The 18,172-nt window shown below is 39.7% G+C and overlaps 1 protein-coding gene across 1 annotated transcript in view; it reads right to left on the bottom strand.

The window, feature by feature from the left end:
* The window catches only part of GREB1 (growth regulating estrogen receptor binding 1), an 88,786-nt gene extending 71,046 nt beyond the window's left edge, over positions 1 to 17,740 (bottom strand). The window contains exons 1-3 of the mRNA XM_032214176.1: positions 17,584 to 17,740; positions 12,823 to 12,954; positions 7,933 to 8,109 (exon numbers count right to left, since the gene is read on the bottom strand). Coding sequence (XP_032070067.1) covers positions 7,933 to 8,109; positions 12,823 to 12,954; positions 17,584 to 17,740 — 466 coding nt within the window. The remainder of the gene's footprint in view (positions 1 to 7,932; positions 8,110 to 12,822; positions 12,955 to 17,583) is intronic.
* Between the last annotated feature and the right edge of the window lie 432 nt (positions 17,741 to 18,172).

Here is an 18,172-nt window from a genome sequence, read left to right as displayed (position 1 = left end):
ACCTACCTACCTACCTACCTATCTATCTATCTATCTATCTATCTATCTATCTATCTATCTATCTATCTATCTATCATCTCCATGCTCTGAAAAGCTGAACATTGTGCAAAATGCACAGAAATAAGCCACACGATTCTAATTTAGCACTACGCGCAGTAAATCATATTTTACTTGTACTGATTATTGATTTCTTTGCATAATTTAAAGGTCAGAGAATATTTGTAACTCATCAATACAGTAGGAATTTTGATCATATAATAGGATCTCAGTATGTTGCAATCTTAAATTATTTTCATTGTTAAATCATCATTATTGCTTTATGGCCATTTCAATTTTACAGATGTTAACGTCCCTATGAACCCAGGGTTAAGTAGAAAATAGATGTTATTGTTGTGATTGACAAGATCAAGCAACTGCTACCTTTACTGAGATAGTTAAAAGACCCATGACCCGTCAAAACCGCGCTCGACTAAGCCGCGCCCAATTAAACCACGTTGCTGACGTCATCAACAGGGCAACAACAGCCAGCGCAGAGAAAGAAGGGTGCTTTAAATAGCGCTTTGAAAGCAAGCCGATTCAACTTAAGGTAAGGGTTAGGTTTAGGGTTAGGTTTAGGGTTAGGTTAAGGGTTAGGGTTAGGGTTAGGGTTAGGGTTAGGGTTAGGGTTAGGGTTAGGGTTAGGGTTAGGGTTAGGGTTAGGGTTAGGGTTAGGGTTAGGGTTAGGTTAAGGGTTAGGATTAGGTTTAGGGTTAGGTTACGGGTTAGGTTTAGGGTTAGGTTAAGGGTTAGGTTTAGGGTTAGGTTTAGGATTAGGTTTAGGGGAGTTAGGTTTAGGTTTAGGGGTTAATTTTAGGTTTAGGGTTTACAGCATGCTTCTGTCTCTGCGCTGTTGTCGCCCTGTTGATGACGTCAGCGACGCGGTTTAGTCGAGCGCGGTTTTGTGGTGGAACCAAAAGACCAGCACAATGTAAAGTTGCTATTATATCCTTCAAATAATAGATCAAGCCTCTTATTTTCCTTTAAAAATCTGCAACTACAGCTGCCTCTGAGGACGTTTTTAAATTTACCAGTTTAATCTGCAGTTCCAAGATTTCTTAATCTTATCCAAATCTGCTCAGCTTTTTCAAGATCAATCAGGGTCAACTATGTAGAGCTACGGGCTATGAGTTTTAATAGGAACAGCAGTGCAGAAAATTGACTAAAGGGGGTATATGATTTGCACGAGCATATGATATGCCCTACGCACAGTGTGAAGATATTCTTGATCTTTTCCCATTACGGTGCTTAATTTTGCCCTGAGAAATTAATAAGTCTTCTTAAGAATGGAGATTAAGTGTCAAAATGAAGCTTTTTGGATTGGGGGAGAAATTCTAGCTGTGAAAGAAAAAAAGGAAGGGGGAAAAAAAGACTCCCACAGGTTGAGAAAAACTTCTATTAATGGGGCATTAATCATTGATGGTAGGCAGAGGTGAGAAAACTATTAATATGAGCTTTATTCAGGAAGCTATTTAAGACCATTATTTCCAGTCACGTTTCTTCTAATGCTTCACCTGGTTCTTACAGCAAATTTCGTATACTATTGATTTCACATTTTTTAATCTTCCTTTACTGCTATTTTTATTATATATATTTTAAAAAATTAAATGTCTGTGTTTGGGCCACAGAAGCAAGATGAATGAGTTAAGTAAACTGGAAGATGACACGTAAAAAAAAAAGTAAGTGATGATGCCGTCTTAAATGCTATAGGCCAAGGATGGCGAATCTTTTTTGGCTCGCGTGCCATAAGTGGGGGGAGCGCAGGGGGGGTCATGTGCAGGAGTGCCGCACCCATAATGCAATGCGTGATCCACCAGGTGCGCATGCGTGCACTATAGGTGCTCCCTCACCCCATTTTTTGCATACTTTTTTCGCCCTCCCCAGGCTCCAGAGGCTTTATAGGAGCCTGGGGAGGGTGAAAACAGCCTCCCCGCCCCCCTGGAAGCCCTCCGAGCAAAGCGGAAGTCACTTCCGGTTTGCTCGGAGAGTCATTTTGACTGCTCCGGAGGTTTCAGGGACCGGAAGTGACTTCCGGTTTGCTCGGAGGGTTGTTTTGAGCCCTCCAAAGGCTTCAGGGACCTTCAGGAAGCTTCCCTGAAGCCTTCAGAGCAGTCCAAATGACCCTCCAAGGAAACCAGAAGTCACTTCCGGTTTGTTCAGAGGGTCGTTTTAAGTGCTCCGGAGATTTCAGGGACCGGAAGTGACTTATGAAATTGTGATGTTCCAAAATGTGCTTTAAAAAGTGGAAATTTAGGGAACCTAGTATTCTTAAACAGGCTCTGCATCAGGCTGAGCATGATTTTTTTTTTCCATTGAGCCGAGGTGGCACAGTGGTTAGAGTGCAGTACTGCAGGCCACTTCAGCTGACTGCTAACTGCAGTTCGGCGGTTCAAATCTCACTGGCTCAAAGTTGACTCAGCCTTCCATCCTTCCGAGGTGGGTAAAATGAGGACCCCAGACTGTGGGGGTGATATGCTGACTCTGTAAACCGCTTAGAGAGGGCTGGAAGCCCTATAAAGCGGTATATAAGTCGAACTGCTATTGCTATTGCTATGGCTCCCAGCATTCTTATTCCCAAGTTGCTTGCAGTTGCTTACTCCAAGGATGCTTACTTCCAAGTCTTCCAGATCACATGTGGATGATCTAGCTTCTTCAGAGACTACACTGTCCTGAACCTCAGACAGGTTCAGAAATGTATCAGTTCTCCATTCCTCCCACCCCCAGAAGTCTAAGTCAGCGAACATTATATTTCAACTCCTAGTTTTAAAGGCCTATTAATGCTAGTCAGATTCTAAAGGATTCTAGATTTAGCACTGAAAGGGGCTGCATTCCACTGAACTAAATGGTTCTCAGCTAAGGGATCCTCTCAGATTCCCAGCTCTTGGAGCAGTGGCCAAGAGAGCTTTTGCACAACTTCATCTTGTGTGGTATTTGCAACCCTGCTAGGAATGGGAAATGCTACTGATGTTGCTCATCCAATCAATCAATCAATCAATCAAAACAGAGCTGGAAGGGACCTTGGAGATCTTCTAGTCCAGCTTGAGCAGGAGACCCTATACCGTGTCACAGAGGTGGCTGTGCAGTCTCTTCTTAAGAACCTCAAGTGATGGAGCACCCACAACTTCTAAAGGGAAGCTGTTCCACTGGTTAATTGTCCTCACGGTTAGGAAGTTAATTCCAGGTTGGTCCTCTCCTTGATTAGTTCCCAACCATTGTTTCTTGTCTTGCCTTCTGGACCTTTGAAAAGCACCAAAAGGCAAGACACTTTTTTCCCCCTTGGCTATCTCTCAAATGGACAACTCCAAAGCATTCAGAAGTTACAAGTGGTCCAGAATGCGGCAGCCTGAACTGTTTTGGGTGTACTTCATGGCACCAGTGGTGGGTTTCAAAAATTGTTCGAACCTACTCTGTGGGTGTGGCCTCCTTTGTGAGAGTGGCTTGCCACCCATGTGACCGGATGGGGGTGGCTTGCCGCCCATGTGACCGGATATGAAGATGCCGATGACACTTGTCAGAACCACCTTAAACTACCTGACACACAGCACTGGCATGCATAAGAATATGATGTCAACTTGTTTTTTAAAAGGCATCTTTGGTTTGCGTTAAAACAACTTCAACACACGCAATGTTCTGATTGCACCACAAACGCAGTAGTCATCATTAACTTTCACAGAGGCACTCAGTTTTATAAATATGAGCATGATAGTGTAGAATAATCATATCCAAGGACCAGTGGTGGGTATCAAAAAAAATTTGGGACCTCTTCTGTAGGTATGGCCTGCTTTCCGGGTCCACTGGTGGAACCTCTTCTAACCGGTTCGGTAGATTTGACGAACCGGTTCTACTGAATAGGTGCGAACTGGTAGGAACCCACCTCTGCATGGCACCCACGTATCACTTCTACTCTGAGAGTTGCACTGGTTGCCAGTTGGTTTTGGGTGCCATTCAAGATGAGGGCTGACATCTTGAAAGTGCTACATGGTTAGACTTAGGCATCTGCAAAACCAAAGTTTCCCAATAACAACTGTCCACCCATTGAAGGGGATGAAATATTTATATATCTCCTCATTTAGAGACTACCACCCTCAGAGACCACAGAAGTGGTTACCGACCCCCTGCATGAGAACAGTATCAACCCCAATATTCGCACAGTCTCCTGCCGAGTTGGCGCAGTGGTTAAATGCAGCACTGCAGGCTACTTCAGCTGACTGCAGTTCTGCAGTTCAGCTGTTCAAATCTCACCGGCTCAGGGTTGACTCAGCCTTCCATCCTTCCAAGGTGGGTAAAATGAGGACCCGGATTGTTGTTGGGGACAATATGATGACTCTGTAAACCACTTAGAGAGGGCTGAAAGCCCTATGAAGCGGTATATAAGTTTAACTGCTATTGCTATTGCTATTGCTATTGCTATTGCTATTGCCTCCTGGCTTACAAAAAAATTAATAAAAATTTGTTCCATCAAGCTATGGGGACCAATTTGCTACACCTATTAATCTTAAGAAGGAACTGAATATGCCTTCCAGTTTTATGATATTGTTTATTATAAGATATCATTTATTTTTAAAGTGGATTTTGTAGTGTTTTAATTCCAGATTGGAGAACTGAATGTGTCTCAGAGGCATCTAATTGGAGTGCCCCCCCCCCAATCAACCAGGCCTTGTAAGTAAATAAACAAACATCTGCTTCAAATTCTTTGAATCATAGACATTGACAGAGCTAGCAGAAAAACGATGGAAAACATGGGACTGCTTCATCATGCAAGTAATACGGTTTTCATCGGACATCGGACACAGGGCAACATTAATAAGATATCACTAGGTAGATGTTGTTATTTTGGTGCCATCACGGTTTGCTGCAAATGTCACAGATTCAAAAGCTAAGAAAGAGACTGAACTGAAGGGAACTCAAAACAGTCACTGGGTAAACAATGTAAAGAATATGTACACAAAGTGAAGGAGAATGTTGGTATGTATAGTTACTTGGAACACCAGTGTTCAATTTAACATACTCACAATTGTACATACAAATGTAGCATTAGTTATTATTACCAAATGTTTCTTACTATCCTTTCCTCCTGTAGTTTAGCATGCAATTAACACATATACTACTTCCTCTGATTTAACAACCCTAGGAACTTTAAACTGTTAATAGCAGGAGCAATGAATGGGCTGAGTGGTGCAACACTACTCCCTGTATCTTTAAAATGACAACACCGCTGATTTATGGCCCCTTTAATTCCTTTACTATTGCAGCCCAATTGTATTGTAACCCATCAAAGACAGCAAGATCTTACAGCAAAACATATTATTGCTTGACAAAGTTATCTACTCTGCCCCTTCCCACAGAGCTGGCTATAAACTGAAATCTTAAATTTATTTATATGGGTTCACGTGGTTTTCCTTTTATTTTTATTGGCAGGCCTCTGTAGAGCTTTGTTGCCTAGTAATACGACTAGCAGCCACTCAAACATCAAACACTTTTTTTTCTGTCCAGTAAAAGGATGAAATATATACAGTATGGAAAATAGCTTTCTAACAAAAGCTTCAAAATATACTTGAGGACGTTTACTTGAGAAGCAATTGTGTTTTCTTTGAAGCGGTACCCTAAATCTGAGCTACAGCTGTTAAAAGTCTTATTAATGGATTTGTTTAGCACCAACCTAGTTTCTTTCAAGAGTTTACTCTGGATTGACATCTTCCACTCACAAAATTAATTTCACTAACATCTATCTATACATCCCATCTTTAGTCTGCAATCCTTCAAGACTGATTTATCACATTCCCCCAGAACTTTAGTTACAGTTCTGTGACTAAAGCAAGCTAGAAGAGCGAAAGAGACAGATTAGAGCGAGGTCATCCTTCCTTTTCCTGTCCAAGTCCAAGTCTAAAATCTACAACCACTGCCTCCTATCAGATTGACTAAACTTCCAAGGTCAGAGGCACAAATGGCAACTTGCAGGGTAGATTTATGTGACAAGGACAAGGTTTATTAATCCATCTTAAAATGATCATAAATAAGTTGGATTTGGAAAGATTAATCTAAGGAGAAATTTCCTGACAATTAGAACAATTAATCAGTGGAGCAACTTGCCTCCAGAAGTTGTAAATGCTGCAACGCTGAAAGTTTTTAAGAAGAGATTGGATAACCATTTGTCTGAAGTGGTGTAGGGGTTCCTGCCTAAACAGGGGGTTCAACTAGAAGACCTCCAAGATCCCTTCCAACTATTCTATTCTATTCTATTCCATTCCATTCCATTTTATTCTATTCCATTCCATTTTATTCTATTCTATTCCATTCCATTCCATTCCATTCTATTCCATTCCATTCCATTCTATTCCATTCCATTTTATTTTATTCCATTCCATTCCATTTTATTCTATTCCATTCCATTTTATTCTATTCTATTCTATTCCATTCCATTCCATTCCATTCCATTCTATTCCATTCCATTCTATTCTCTTGGTGTATCTTATAAATGTACAAAAATAAATTTATTTAGAATACTACCCATTAAACATAAGGATATGGCAGGACATTTATATTCCAAATTTGAAAGATCTACTGAAACTAAAGAGATGTAGTTTCCAATAAGGTCAGGCCAGATTTAGAGTAGCTTCCAGAGGTTGTTAGCAAACATACCAATGAACAATATAAAAAAATGTAATGAAAATTAAGGCTAAAGTGATATTCATAATGTACTGTACAATGACTTCTGGATTCCTAAGACAGTCCTCGACTTGCAACAGTTCATTTAGTGAACATCCAAAGTTCCAACGGCACTGAAAAAAGTGACTTGTGACCATTTTCCACAGTTACGTGTGCAGCATCCCCATGATAATGTGATGAAAATTCAGATGCTTGGCAACGGGTTCATATCCATGACCGTTGCAGCATCCCGGGGTCATGTAGTCCTTTTTTGCAACCTTCTGACAAGCAAAGTCATTGGGGAAGCCTGATTCACTTAACAACCAGGTTACTAAATTATCAACGGCGGAGATTCACTAAACAACGGTGGCAAGAAAGGTCATAAAATGGGGAAGACTCACTCAACAAATTCTCACTTAACAACATTAATGTTGACCTCAGTTGTGGTCATAAATTGAGGACTACCTGTACAGCTTGACCAATAAGTAGTTTACCAACATCATATCTTAAAATAAAAGCATTCCAAGGCAGCAGAAAGGAAACTTTTAAAAACTTTATAACTTTTTTAAACTTAAAAAAAAAATGGCAGCAGAAATGTGCAAAAATAATTCAAGGTGTAATGCAGGTATCAGTAAGCCAAAATGACCTTACTAGGTTTTTAAACATAGACTAGAACCATGATGGAACCTATGGCATGCCCACAGATCCATCTCTGCGGACAAATGAGCTATCGCCCAAGTCAGCTCCACTGCGCATGCACACGGGCCTCCCGCCAGCCAGCTGATTTCCAGGTCTCTTCTGGGAGAAGTGCGCACATGCACGGGGGTGGGGCGGTCATACACCCATGCACGGGGGTGGTGGGGTCGGGTGCTCATGCACGGGGATGGGGGGATGCAACGCTCTTCACACCCCATTTTTGGTCCCAGGCGACTTTAGGAAGGCCTGCTAGCACCAAAACAGGGGGGGGGGCGTGCATGCACGGGGAGCCCAGCTGGGGGCGCACAAATGCGTAGGGGTGGAGCCTGCAGGGGGCATTAAATTATGGGTGTCGGCACACATGCGTGTGCTATTGCGTTCACGCTTTTGGCACCCAAGGGAAAAAAGCTTCGCCATCACTGGACTAGAGTCAAAATCTTTGTACTGGTATTCAGGCTCATATTGTACTTTTCCACGGATAAGAGAGCAAGCTGCAGACGTTGAGAGTGTTCAGCTAATGCTGCTGAATGACAGCAAATTACCAATCCCACTTACCTAGTAAGGCGTTGTGCCCATTGTCATCAGGCAAGAATCGCTTGTCCACAGCACACACCAAAAGGTGTTCAGGCAAGGTTGGTGACTTTGCACCAACCAGTAAAAATCCTGAGGGCACTTCAATTGGTTCATTCAAGATGGACGCTAGCCTGATGTCTTTACCTGTCTGACAGAAACCTGGAGAAAAAGAACAACATTCTTCATCAAGCTTGCTAGTAAAACAAAACTAAAGCTGGGATGTATGAATAGCTCATCTATAAGAGTCCCAGTGGTGGGATTCAGCCGGTTCGCACCTATTCGGAAGAACCAGTTCTTAACTTCCTAAGAGGTTCAGAGAACCGGTTGTTGGAAGAAATCTCCTTTTGTTTTTTTCCACTTTACAGGGCTAATCCTGTAAGGAAGGCAGGAAGGAACATTCTGGTGTTGTTTCTAGCCTCATCTTTATTGCCCTGCTTACAGAAACTGCCTCTCCGGTTAACCCTTATTACACTGAAACAGCTAAGGCGAAGCGCCCATCAATGTGAGTGATGTTGAGTTGCCACACCCACCCAGTCACATGACCATTGAGCCCCGCCTACCCAGCTGGTCATTATGGCAGAGAACCAGTTATTAAATTATTTGAATCCTACCACTGCCAGAAACCCTCCATATCTGAGAATAATCTCCATATTCTCATATGTAAGAATCAAAATTGTCGTCGAAAGCAGTGGAGGGATACTAGTTTGGGGAATAAAAAACTAATAGAATGTGAAAAATAAATGCAAATGATAGGTAGATCTGGATATGGTTGATATTGGGATAGAACAGTGATGGTTAACCTTTTTGCCATCATGTGCCAAAAGCGAGGGGAATGTGGGGGAAGTGCAGGGGGGTCATGCACGTGCATACCCACACCCATAATTCTACCCCTGCCCATGTGTACGACACCCCACACACACACACCACCACCCCTGCTTTTGGCGCGCAAAGACCCAGCTGGTCATTAGGGCAGAGAACTGGTTGTTAAATTATTTGAATCCCACCACTGTATAAGACCCACCTAATTAGCAAAAGAAACCAGCAGTTTGGAAAACGTTTGCACAGAAAGTTTACCCAACAAATGTAAACAGAAAAATAACTAATAACGAAGAAAAGGTTAACAAATAGCTGGTTATGATGAAATCTGCTTTAAAATGGGACGACAAAAGGGAAATTCAGCTTGGATTTTTCCTCCCTCGTTTCATTATCAAGAGTTCTTCTTGCCATTTTTAAAACTGCACAAACGAAAAAAGTAACATTTGAAAAAGAGAGAGGGAAGGGAAGACTCAGAATTTATAATCAACCCTTGCATTTTGGGGGCCCCTCCCCAACTGAGCAAGTTCACTTATTTCTCAAAAAGCTTTATTGTTCTTTAACCTAACAGGCAAAACTCCTTAATTCAAATGCTGATAATCAGGATGTATTGGCAAAGCCCTGCTAAACTTTAAAAAAAAAAAAAACCACGGCAGTGGAAATGTGCAAAAAATAACCCAGTAATTCAAGGTGTAGTTCAGGCCCTGGTAAGCCAAAATGACCTAGCTATCATTTTAACCTTGGATTGGAGTCAAAACATTCTTAGTGGAGAAGAGGGTATTTGTGTTCATATGTTCATAAGAGTGTAGATTTGCCCTTCAAATATTGCATAATCATTGTTTTATTATATAAGAGTGCAATGTGCAATTTTCTGAGAAAATTGTCCCCTACATGCTTTATATATTCTTTTCAGCAAAATTCAAATTTATTGAATTTATATGCCTCCCAATCCCGAAGGACTCCGGGCGTCTTACAGAAATACAACTCTAAAAAGGATAAAAATTAAAAATAAAGAAGAAAGGCAGATTAAAAAAATCTGGCAACAGCAGCAGATGGTGGAACAAATAGGCTCTAATTCACAGAATTTGGGTCCTTCACTTACAACCACAATTGAACCCAAAATTCATGTTGCTAAGCGAGGCAGTTGTTAAGTGAGTTTGGTCCTATTTTACGACCTTTCTTGTCATCGTTGTTAAGCGAATCACTGCAGTTGTTCAGTTAGTAAAAAGGTTGTTGAACAAATCTGGCTTCCCCATTGACTTCGCTTGTCAGAAGATTGCAAAAGGGGATCGGTGAGACATCGCGACCAGCATAAATATGAACCAGTTGCCAAGTGTCCGAAATCTGATCACGTGACTACAGGGATGCTGCAATGGTCATAAGTTTGAAAAATGGTCATAAGTCACTTTTTTCAGTGCTGCTGTAACTTTGGTCATTAAATGAACGTGTAAGTCAAGTACTTACCTATTATTTGAAAGACATAAGCATGGTATTTCCATTTAGTGGAACAACTTTTTCATTTATTTGGGCAGACGAGACAAATTTGACAAGAAATTTCTGTTCCTCTGTAAGGAATGATTGCTCGATTTTGTCATGGTTACATTTAGCATACGTATAAACTTTCAAAGGCTCTTTCTTTTGTATAGTCTCACATGAAACTAGCTGGATACCTGTGCTTCGTGACGAAACTATGTGATTGGGCTATGCAGGAGAAATTCGGTTCACAACCCGTTGGCTTAGTGGTGGTCGGTGATTGAAACACATAAGGGAATATCGCTCCCGTCACCTTGAGTCCAGAAGCAATTCCATAGGTGGAAGGCGAAGACATTTTGGTGAGGTACTGAGATTTAGTACTGTAAGGAGCCCCAGACCGCTCCTGAGTGAAGGAGTGGAATGTCTGCCAGTTTGAACTGAGGTAATGGAATGTGAGGCAACTGGCAGTTGGAACAGAGTTCTTTTCAGGTGGGGAGGGGAAGTAGAATGTCTAACTCCTTAGCATCAGACCGTGTTAATATAAAGCAACTGGCAGTTGGAACAGAGTTATTTTCAGCTGGAGAGGGGGAGTAGAACTCCTTAGCATCAGAGTGCATTAATTACTGTATAAAAAATACTAATGATCTGATGGTCATTTTGAGAAATCATTTCTTAGCTAGCACCTAGAAGCCAAGAGGAACATATGTGCCAAATTTCAAGTTCATAGGCTTTATGGTTCTGGAGATTTCGTGATGAATGAGTGGTACTTGGCTTTTATATATATAGATTTAGGACGAGTAGCAAGAACACCATTAAGTCTTCCTCAGTATATAGCAATACCACTTAGACTTATATACTGCTTCACAGTGATTTACAGTCCTTTCTAAGCACTTTTCAGAGTTAGCATGTTGCCCCCAATAATATTCTGGGTCCTCATTTTACCAACTTCAAAAGGATGGAAGGCTAAGTGATATACGACATTCAGACTCTAGTGCCTTGCCACTTTTCTTAGTATAGAGCTATATATTACTGTCTCCTAGTGTCCTGGACAGCCGGGCTTGTTAGAAGCTGTACCATACAATAGACTGTGACAGAATGTGACAAATAAGATTATTCTCAATGCCTAAAGCTAATGTTGCCATCAGAAGAGCCAACATGTCATTTCCAAATGGAAAACAAAGTTTTACATGAAAAATGCAAAGTAGCAGCATATATAAATCTCAAGAATTACCCATTTCCAAATAATTTCCAGGTTAAAAAAAAATAACGTAGTTGATCAATATAAAGAATTTCATATCAAACAATATTAGCACACAGTCATTCACTAAACTTGATCTCAAAATTTATAATGGGAACTGGCTCAATTTTTAATCTTGGATGTATGCTTTCTATGGATGATGCCATTTACAGATGATCTAGAATATATTCTGCCAATATACATTCTTCTTTCCTTACAGTTATACCACAATATTTTTAATTTACAAATTTTTTATTTTTTATTTACAAATTAAAAGAATTTTGATCGTAATCAATAATTTAACAAAACATTTTTATAACTGGCATGAGAAATATGTGGGAGGAGATGGACTATAAATTAAACTTGATCTAAATTCTATTTTTCAAATCCCATGATTTTTTTAATATAGAGAGACATTTTCACATATTGTGTATAAATGAAAGATGTAAAATATGTGGACATAATCTATAAAACATTTTGATTAAGGATATGTTTTATTGAAGTGGTAAATTTCAGTCTGAGCTATTTAATGACTGGTCCACCATCTAAAATGTACCATGTGAAAACTAAGATAGTAATGAAAATATATTGTACTCCCTCACAATGGAAAAAAAATTGGAATGTAGGAAAAAGATCACTTTATAATCAGCCTCCGGTATCTATTTTGCTATATGTATTTTAAAATAATATGGTAATTGGTGTAAAGAAAGCATATGAGCCACTTAGGATGCTGCAGTATACAATTTTACCAGTAGCATAATAAAACTTAGAACCAGGTCTTAAATTTTAGGGAAACAGTGAAAGGGACTTGTTCCTTATCAGTATTACATATTTCGACATGTAAACTGAAGCTCTGGCTGGATTTTACAATTTGGTTCCATTTTATGCTAAAGAAATAAGTCCATGTTGCTATATATATGTGTGTGTTTGTGTGTTTTTATTTGTGCTGATAAATAAATAAAGGGAGACTAGTATAGATCTATTTCAAGCTATTTAGCTCTCATCAGCTAGCCACACCCTTACTGGGATTCGAACCTGTGCTTTATTTATTTATTTATCAGCACAAATAAAAACACAAATATAACAAAAGGCAACAGTAAAAATATTGGGTTTCTGTCGTGATGGACTCTTGTGACGAGCCGATTGACAGATGTTGGAAGCAGTTAGCTTCCTCCCATAATTGGGGCTTACCAGGGGTTGTGACACACACACACACACACACACACACACACACACACACACACACACATATATATATATATATATAGTCTATAAGGCCAGAAAGTTTGGGGAATGCTGATCTATTGCATGCCTATAAATTAACCATCTAAACAACATTAATGTCTTACCATCGGTAGTGCAACAACCTTCAGGTGCAGGTTTCATCTGATAAGTAACAGGAGGGCTACTTGTTTCTGAACCTTCATCACCATCATCATCTTCCTCCTCCTCCTCTTCCTCATTATCTACCCTATTGCCTGCTAAAGAGATCACAAGCACTATCACTAGAACTCGGATAAATTGCACTTTAGGCTCAGCAAGATAACTTTATTAGTAACAGCTGTTCCATATTGACAGCCGTTGTTTATTTGAGAGGGGTGGGGGGATGGATGGATGGATGGATGGACAGACGGGACAAGATAAAACAGCTATAGAGATAGAGATTAGAGATAGAGATAGAGATAATAGAGCTAGATGGAGATATGCATTTCTATTCATTTCACGAGCAACTCAACATTCCGATGTTGGGAAAATGAGGACCCAGATTGTTGGGGGCAATGCGCTAACGCTGTAAATTGCTTAGTAAGGGCTGTAAAGCACTGTGAAGCGGTATACTGTATAAGTCTAAGTGCTATTGCTATTTTCTGATGCCTTCCAAACATGCAGAATTATACCTATATATACCGGCTGTAATCAATAAAAACTGCAGACCTATATATTTTGATTATGGAAGATCAAACTAAATAGGAATTTCAGATGTTACGGCACAGTGGGAACATTAATAAAATGCACAACATGCATACCTGGGATGTACATTTTGAGAGCAATCTGTACAAATGTATAGACAGGATCAATGTGCAGCAATCATATCACCTGATTCATACATCACTCAAAACACCACAGACCCATAGCTATATAGACTCCTAGGAAAACTTCCAAGCCCTGACAGCTGCTTCATACATGGAAGAAAGCTTCGGTGATTGAGTAACAAACATTCATGAGTGAACTCTCTCCAGGCAAAACCCAGAAAATAAAGATCAATCATTATAAATCAAATAATAATTACTGTAAATAATAATTGTATGAAATGTTCTTTACTCCAATTATGGATAAGCCACTGATGCAAAGAATAAAAATTGTGTGGATACTTGAGCAGCAGAAAATAAAATCTAAATATAATAGTCAGCCTTCAGGCTAACAAGGGAAAACATTGAAACAAATGTATTTTTATTAATTTACCTACCTACCAGCAGATAAAGGTTGCGCAACTGAAATGTCAAGATCCTTTTCCTAGTAATCTTACTGGCATTTATGAAGGCATATGAATAAGGGCTTCTGGGAATAATCTCAAGGTCCATATGGGTATTTATAGAGAAAAGCATCATTTCAAGTCATAGTCTCAAACAGTAAGAGCTTTCACTATCAAAGCCAGCACTTTGAATTGGGCATATAAATAAACTGGAAACCATGATAGTTATAAAATGATCAGATGGTAAAATCCCTGATATTATTTAGTATTTCTTCTATTGCATATTTAGCATGCTAAGCCAGAATTAGACACCTAAGAAAAATCGTATTTGAATCAATAGACAAAGAATTTCATTTACCCTACAGACCAGTGGTGGGATTCAAATAATTTACCAACCAGTTCTCTGCCCTAATGACCAGCTGGGTGGGCGGGGCTCGGTGGTCATGTGATCATGTGGGCGTGGCCAAGTCAATGTCACTCAGGTCGATGGGCACTTCGCCTTAGTTGTTACAATGGTAATAAGGGTTAACTGGAGAGGCAGTTTCTGTAAGCAGGGCAATAAAGATCAAGCTAGAAACAACACCAGAATGTTTCCTTCCTGCCTTCCTTACAGGATTAGCCCTGTAAAGTGGGAAAAAACAAAAGGAGATTTCTTCCAAAAACCGGTTCTCCGAACTGCTTATAAAGTTACCAACCGGTTCTCCCGAATAGGTGCGAACTGGCTGAATCCCACCACTGCTACAGACCATGAAAGAAAATCATGTTCCCTAATGATTTAATTGCTTGGACTTTTTCCAGGCGTTTGATTTATCCAATAAGAACTTGATGTCTCATTTGCTTGTCTGAACTTGCGAGCCAAGTAGGGTTAGGCCTAGTAAGTACTTGGATGGAAGACCCTCAAGGACATCTATTTGTGGGTTTGTTTGCTTTAATTCCTGGGACAGAGGTTATTTGGGGCTAGCTAAACAACATCCAGACGAATGCAGTGACAAACGACTTCCATACGGCTGCCAAGATTTATTTATTTTTTTCTGTAGATTTTTAAAAGTTTTGACTGGAGCAGATTTGTGACTCCGTGTATATTTTATATAATTTTATTTTTTGTTATACGTACCATGGGTATTTTTATGAATTTTTTTTAGTGTTGACTATTGTGTAAACTGCTCTGAGTCTGTTTTGATTCAATGATAAGAAAACTGAACAAATAAAATGAATGGATGGATGGATGGATGGATGGATGGATGAATGAATGAATGAATGAATGAATGAATGAATGAATGAATGAATGAATGAATGAATGAATGAATATCACATATTTATGAAAAGAGACAACCCCATTATCTTGGAACAATTGCAGAAATAGCCATTTCTCACTTGACATCACAATTTGCTTTATTTTATTGTTGGGGCAAAATTCCAAAATCCACAAGGCATTCTACACTGAGAATACAAAACAAATTAAGTGGAGGCCAAAACAAGGGTACTACTTATTCTTTCAATAATTTGGAAGATCACAAGCACATGCCAAATGGACATAAGGAAATATTCCTTATACTGGTAAAGGAAAACAGAAATGAATTGAAGGAAATATTTCCATAGTGATGATCAGAACTGTAGGAGATTCTAATGTTTATTAAGAAATGGGTGTGTTCTTGGAGAAAAAAAAATCAGTGAATTTGCTTGAGAAAGGGAACATTGTGCCTTAAGATTTTCATCTCCCAGGAAGCAATACAAGAAAATAACAAGACCCAAAATATTATATAAAAATCCTATTAGAATAAAATAAAATAGCATATTTTCTGATACTTTAAGCGAACCTATGGCACGCTTGCCACAGGTGGCTCACAGATCCCTCTCTGCGAGTACACGAACTCTCGTCCCAGCTCAGTTCCACCACGCCTGCGCATGTACCTCCCGCTGGCCAGCTGATTTTTGAGTCTCTGCTGTGCATGCATGGGGGGGCGCATGCAGGAGACACGTGTGCATGTGTGGGGCGTTGCATGCGCATGCATGGAGGGGCAGTTTGTACAAGTTTATAGACAGGATCAATGTGCAGCAATCGTATCACCTGATTCATATATCACTCGAAACACCACAGAACCTCCATAGCTATATAGACCCCTGGGATAACTTCCAAACCCTGATAGCTGCACCCTGTATTTAGTCCCAGGAGGCTTCAGGGAGGACTGCTAGGCACAAAATGGGGCACGAGAGAAGTCACGTGCGCATGCGCTGGGGGGTAGGGATTAGGGTCGCGCATGCATGCACAGTGGTGAGGGGCGAAGGGGGTGTCGTATGCGCATTCATTATGGGTTTTCGGCATGCAATGACTAAAATGTTAGCCATCACTGCTTTAAGCTATTCTAATGTTTCTGAAGTTCACAAGTTGAATTTAAAGCAGAACCCAATATTCTTGTTCAAAGTGAGGAAGTATAAAAATGCTGTTTAAATGTAAGAATACCGTCAGCTTTTAATCAATATTATTCATCACCAAAATAGTTGTTGCTTGAAATACTGATCGGTGAATTTGCAATTTATTTCATTGTATTAAATCCTGTTTCTTCCAATTATGCTCATTTTTACCATTGCACAGCTGGGATCTCAGTCACAAATGCTATATTTCTTTCCAGTTCACTACATTAAATCAAATTTACAAATTTCAAAAAAGGTTTTGAGCTGATATACATTCAAGAGAGCATGTCCCAGTTAAATTTGTGGGAGGTTTTTTTTTTAAGTGGCAGCTGGAAAGATCAAGATATAGAAATAGAATCCTTCCTCCTTGATATATTTCAAAGACTTTGAACAATAACATTTGCAGGCTTCATACAAATGAGTTTAAATCTAACACTGTATCAGAAGCCCTTTCTATATAAGGAATTAATGAACAGTACTGATGAGACCAATTGAAATTGGCCAGGCTCCCATTCGTACAGTAATCACAAAAACAAGAAGCTTTGGAAATAGAGGCGAGGCTTTGCTTATATCTTATTGATGGATCATATAAACTTTTCCCCTCTTTTCTTTATTACATTTTTTTCCCTGGCTCTCACTAGTTAAGAGCAAGACTCAATCAGGATTTTTGCCTATGGATCAACGTAGGAAGGACTTTACAACATTCTAATCCCGGATCAGCAAAAGAATCAGAGAAATAAGAGCACACTAATTACTTCTGGAAGAATGGTTCTTGATAACTTTTATCTCTGTATACTAATCTGTGTAAAAGCAAGAGTGATATTTTATGAATAAATTTTGCACCTTTATACACATCTAAATATATTTTGGATGATTGGGTCACATTCAGTGGTGGGTTCCGGTAGTGGTTTGGAACCAGTAGTGACCAAGGCCTGCCACGCCCCTGAACTGGTTCTCTGGGCGGTGCCGTGGGTGGTGCCATCTTGTTTTTTGCTTCTGCACACGGGCAGAACAATTTTAATTGTACTGTGCGTGTACGGCGCACCCACGAGCAAAGGTGAGGTGCTTGGTGCTCTCTGAGCTTGGTTTCTTGCAGACATTTCATTGCCCAACTAGGTAACATCATCAATCCTAGTTGAGTAATGAACTGTCTGCAAGAAAAGACATTTCAGAGCACACCAAAGACCCAACCCAAATCTACAAATATTTCCAAAGGAGCACTTCTTACCTTCTAGAGATGAAAGCTGCCGCTCGGCTTCTAAATATAGCTGTGAAAAAATCGGCCTTGGGACTAAATTACTGGATCGGAGAGAAGCTTCAATAGAATTATGCAACACTTCTTCAAAACGCGTTGAGTTAAGTTGTCCCGCATAAGAATTTCCCATCTTCTTGAAGAATGAATCAGAATTCTTCAGGGGCGGGATATAATTATTCCACCTAAACAGGAAAAGATAAGAGGGGATTAGATCAACATTTGCTTTAATAAAATTTGGAAGCGTGAGAGATTTCAAAGGAATGGTGTCTTCTAAGAGAACAGTGAATTGACTCAGTAAAAATGATGCAAAGCTGGCAGCATGAATTATATAGTTTATGATAATAGGTTTCTGTAATCCATCAGAAAGGCATTCTTAATATTGACAAAAACAAACTATTGATCTACTTTTAGGCATTGTGGAAATCACTTCTTAAAGCAGTTTTTTTAAAGCATTATATAATTAGGTCGCTTGCTATCTATCGAATTGAATGGCTATGTCCATTATCTCCTGTATCTCTGTAATATACATTTATTTATTTAAAGCTTTTATATGCCGCCAAAT

This window comes from Thamnophis elegans, chromosome 3, assembly GCF_009769535.1.
Source record: "Thamnophis elegans isolate rThaEle1 chromosome 3, rThaEle1.pri, whole genome shotgun sequence".
Lineage (NCBI taxonomy): Eukaryota > Metazoa > Chordata > Lepidosauria > Squamata > Colubridae > Thamnophis > Thamnophis elegans.
Note: the sequence above shows the minus strand (reverse complement) of the source record. Positions and strands in the feature narration are given on the sequence as shown.